Raw genomic sequence first — 4,733 nt, 5'->3', positions numbered from 1 at the left:
ACTGTTTATGCATCAGTGAATCAAGCCAGTGACTAAACGATCAACTTCACGTTGTTTCTCTTAGTAGCATAAAACAAATCTGTTATTTAAATTGTGATTTAACTACAGAGAGCGATCAAAGAACGCTCCCTTTTTTCGGAGCTCTCACACATCGCGAGTATATCTGCACACTTGCCCAAACTGCCGTTACAATGAATGACGCTGTTATGCTGCACAACAAAGCTCTTACTGTATTCATGTGTTTGCTGTTAGTTGTGGTGAAAGCATTTTGTGAGAGAAAACGTGTTGCAATAATGATGAGATGACTGCATTCACGCGATAAACAGACTCTCTATGCAATTCTCATCACTGCAGCCTTTCATGTGATGGGAAAAGATCGAAAAAATTATTATATAATCAACGAATCCACGATTCGTTAATCTCGACAGCTGTAGTATATATTTATTTATTTGAGAGGGGTTCCACATGTAATACGCATTTCGAATGCAAAGATGTCAGCCAATCACAACAGTTGTCGTTTACTCGGAGTCTCACAGCAGACACGCCCCTTCAAACAGAGCTTTTTATTTCTAAATTTTAAATGTAAAAATCATACTAACAATATAAGTACACCTAAGGAAACATTAAAAAGCATTTAAAGAAAAGGAAATAATCCATGTCATGGGACCTTTAACATTTAAAATAGCTACATTTGCTACAGAAGTTATTAATCTTTGTTAAAAAAAGTCATAGTTCATGTTAGCTCATTAAATAATACAGTTGGAACTTTACATTTTAACAACATGTTATTAAATATTGGAATACCTAAGATTAATGAATGTTCAGAAGAATTTGTCATTGGCAGTTTATGTTAACTAATGAATTAACTAATGTTAAAAATTAAGCCCTGATGCAAAGTGCGAATTAACAATAAAAAAATCAAATTTGAAACTATATCTATGGCACGTTGTAGTCCAGATTAAAATAACCTATAAGTCTTAATACTTAAGTATTTGGCACCGTGATGAACATCATAGCAGATACACAAATCTGAATGGCTATTTAAAATTATTTAAATATGTTTCAGAAAGTAGTCCAGCTGGTTTAAGGGGTTTCCAAGGTAAGGACATTTTCTGCAGTTTAGCGCCATCTGCTGTCAGAGAGTGAATGTGCTTTCATTCAGCTCGACCCTCAAATGTTCCTTCATGTGCTTCTCTTACATGCTTATTTACATCAGAGCCACAGAGTCTTTCAAGCAGCATACAGCAGTGTTGTGCATTTTGACCAGTTGATGGGAATAGTATTCTTAAAATGCGTTCCAAAATCAAAATAATTTGTAATATAATTATTTGCGGTATTTATAAGTGCCCATGATAACAATATCGTGCATATTCATTGCCGTGATATATCGAATTACCGAATACCGGCACAAGTCTAATATATATATAAAATATTGACAGAAATTAAAATTAAAAAGGAAATAGAATATATTTTTTGAACATCTTGTGCAGTAGACACTACACCAGCTGACCTTCATTGTCCAGGTTAGAGGTCATGAGCCCCTGCAGCCACTGTGTCCATTCACGGTCCTCTGGTGTGGAGACGTTATCGTACATATCTGGCGTGATGTCCGGCGCACAGAGCTCTGCCTCCAGCTGATCCAGAGGGATGTCCCTCAGCGGACGCTTTGACCGAGTACGACAAGCTACCAGACTGCCATCTGGCTCCCCTCCACCTCCATTGCTCAAAGTCTTTGGCAGACAGACAGACTGATTTTACAGAGAAAACCATATATACTAGGCAGAGAGAGTTTGAGAATGTGATTCTGTACCTGGTAAGGCTCCATGCAGAGAGGACTGAGTTCAAGTTCTTTATCTACAGCATGTAGTTTCTCAATAAAGGGGTCTGGTGCCCTAAGGGACCGTGAAGGGGCACTGGATTGAGGAGGTGGGGCAGGGGGACCCATAGGCACTGCTTCAACTCTCAAGTGCCTGGAGAGCTTGGGCCTCTGTAACAGGGATGGAGGAGGAAAAACAGAGACAAAAGTGCCTTAATCCTTGAGCACTGTGCAAAAAGAATTAAATATAAGTGTGTACGTGATTGTAATGGTGCATAAAGTACCAGTCTGGGGCTGTTGCTAGCATCATCACATTGGGGAGGTGTATGAGAGGACAAACGTCTGCTGACACGCGGCGAGGAGGCTGTGCTCTCCACATCACTCTCCAAAAAAGTCTGAGAGAAAATTCAAAAATGTTCTTTTATAAATCAGTCAAAACGCTGTTACTGTAGAGCTGGTAATCTTGTAAAAAGTGTAATTTGGTGACTTTTTTAATTAAATATCTTTTAAAAAGTAATTTATTCCTGTGATTTTCAGCAGCCATTACTCCAGTCATCAGTGACACGCGATCCCTGAGCAATTATTGTACAATGCTGATTTGGACCTCAAGAAATATGTCTAATTATTATCAATATTTTTGTGAAAACAGTTGTGCATTTTAAAAAGAAAATTTAAATTAAGTATGATATTATATATGTTATGCACCTCTTCAGCTGTTTCATCTTCTTCGTCTTCATCAGGACAATACTCTTCATCAGAGGAGTCCTCCTCCTCTTGCAGGGGAATGTCCACAAACTGGGGTGGCTAAGGAGAGAGTCCCATTTACCGATTAGCAGTGAACATCAATCAAATCACAAACACTCTCAGGTGATACAACCTGATACCTTAATCTCACTTGGCTTCTTTATTGGAGAGATGTTCCAATTGCCCATCCCCTGAAGAAAAAAAAAATAATACAATAAGCACCATCACATATAAGAGCTTAAAATACTCAAAACCTGCTCATGAAGAGGAAAAAAAAAATAAAAGAACAAAAAGACATACTCACCACCCCTTTCTCAACAACTTCTTTGAGCTTAGAACGTGTCATTTTAGTCTCCTAAATTAAACAGAATATACATATAAATCAAATTAAAATGACCATTTTCAAACAGACTTCCACTATAAGAGTTAAATAAAAGAGGAACTTACAAACATGGGCATATCTTGTGTGTCTCTTATAGCAGCTTTCATCATGGCCACAACATGCTCATTGGTTACCACCTCCTGAGGTCAAACATTTAAAAAAAATGATGCGTTAAAATGTTTGTAATTTATTTTAAAACTAAATTTGATGGTAGCATTTTTCTTGAAAGGCACACAGATTGATTCATTACTACAAGAGCATTTGTTTGATGTCACAAGAATACATGCATAAAATTTTAACAGACTTCAATCTCATTGAAATCAGACTCACGTGGATGATGTTACGAACGTTGACAGAGGAGAGCTTGAGCTTTTTTGATTTGAGTGTTAAATCTCTATCCAGCTTCCTCAGCTCTTCCTCACTCTCAATCTCTTCCTCAAACTCTTCTAAAGTATTCTCCATCTCTCCATTCTTTACAGGGATCTCTCCATCCACCTGAGTCACTCCACTCTTCTTTACATTCACTCCATTCCTTTTCTTTAGCCACTCCTCCCCTTCACACCTGTCCTCATCTAAAGGTTTACAAGCAATGAGACTTCGGTCAGACTTTGGAAAACCCCTAAATTCAACAGTGATGTTCATCTTATTTAGAAAGTAACATAACTAAGTGAAGTGTGGTTAATGGCAAAGCTAAATGGTCTGACTCACCCACAGTGATGACCAGACCCAGCTCCGCATCCTCCTCTGACTGCAGTGGGGATGAAATTGGAGAGGAAGACTGGACACTGTCACTGTCGTCCTCACCATGGCCTACAAACACACACACACACACACACACACACACACACACAGAGGAAATAACCAAATATCATGCTCTGGTCTAAACTTCAGTCAGGTAATACTGCTTGAATCTACACTACCTGCATTGAAGTTCTGCTCATGACAATTGGATGGATGAAAATCTTTATCTGGAGACAGCGTCTGGATTGAGGTCCTGCTCTTGTTCTTAGTGGGGGTTGAGATCTTTCTTCTCCAGGAACTAGGAGACAGTTTGACAGAGAAAGACGACCTGCTGATAGATTCTCTCTTAGGTGCTTTGGCAGGATTTGGCTGTGGTTCTGGAGAAGAAGACTTGCGTTTCCGCCCCATGTTCAATCGGTCTCTGAGGCTGAAAAGTCAGGTAATGTTGAAGAAAACTAGTGATACAAACTAATGTCTTGCAACGAATCATCAAAAGTGTGTATTCAAGAAATTATAAAATAAATAACATTAACAGTCTGATAAACAAAACAAATAGTACAACATTCCGTTGTCTAAAAACCCAGCGAGCAACCTTGCTATATTATTATAAATACATACGTGTTTATATTCAGTTAAAAGAAAAGGTTATAACTTACCAGAAAAATGTACACGGTAAAACGTATTTTTATTTCTAATTCACTGTTAAGCCGATGGAGAACAGTAACAGTGTAACGTTATGTGTACTTTTTTTTCTTTAGATGTTAGCTTATTGGCTAACTGAAGTTAGCATTGCGCCTCTAAAGAATACATATCACTTGGAAACAGTTTACATTTGTGACACGGGATGATGTTATTTGCTGTGTTAACCTTTCATTATGTAAAAAAATACTCTTACCCTCGAACAAGTTTTTGTAGCCATCGGAGGCTTTCTAATACACATTACCCGCCGCTTCACAACAAACGACGGGCGTCGCGGTCATTTCGTTCCCTCACAAACACAGACAGTGACAGACCGTTCCTACACCTCCGTACATCCATCACGACGACTGC

General features: G+C 38.4%; 1 protein-coding gene across 1 annotated transcript in view; it reads right to left on the bottom strand.

Moving 5' to 3' along the window:
- The window catches only part of LOC132158538 (GON-4-like protein), a 19,140-nt gene extending 14,407 nt beyond the window's left edge, over positions 1–4,733 (bottom strand). Inside the window, exons 1-11 of the mRNA XM_059567980.1 lie at positions 4,579–4,733; positions 3,863–4,110; positions 3,651–3,752; positions 3,273–3,514; positions 3,008–3,082; positions 2,865–2,915; positions 2,701–2,751; positions 2,522–2,620; positions 2,101–2,211; positions 1,811–1,987; positions 1,511–1,730 (exon numbers count right to left, since the gene is read on the bottom strand). Coding sequence (XP_059423963.1) covers positions 1,511–1,730; positions 1,811–1,987; positions 2,101–2,211; positions 2,522–2,620; positions 2,701–2,751; positions 2,865–2,915; positions 3,008–3,082; positions 3,273–3,514; positions 3,651–3,752; positions 3,863–4,091 — 1,357 coding nt within the window. The 5' untranslated portion in view covers positions 4,092–4,110; positions 4,579–4,733. The remainder of the gene's footprint in view (positions 1–1,510; positions 1,731–1,810; positions 1,988–2,100; positions 2,212–2,521; positions 2,621–2,700; positions 2,752–2,864; positions 2,916–3,007; positions 3,083–3,272; positions 3,515–3,650; positions 3,753–3,862; positions 4,111–4,578) is intronic.

The sequence above is a fragment of the Carassius carassius genome, chromosome 15, assembly GCF_963082965.1.
Source record: "Carassius carassius chromosome 15, fCarCar2.1, whole genome shotgun sequence".
Taxonomy (NCBI): domain Eukaryota; kingdom Metazoa; phylum Chordata; class Actinopteri; order Cypriniformes; family Cyprinidae; genus Carassius; species Carassius carassius.
The sequence above is the reverse complement of the archived record's forward strand: the minus strand, read 5'-3'. Positions and strand labels throughout refer to the sequence as shown.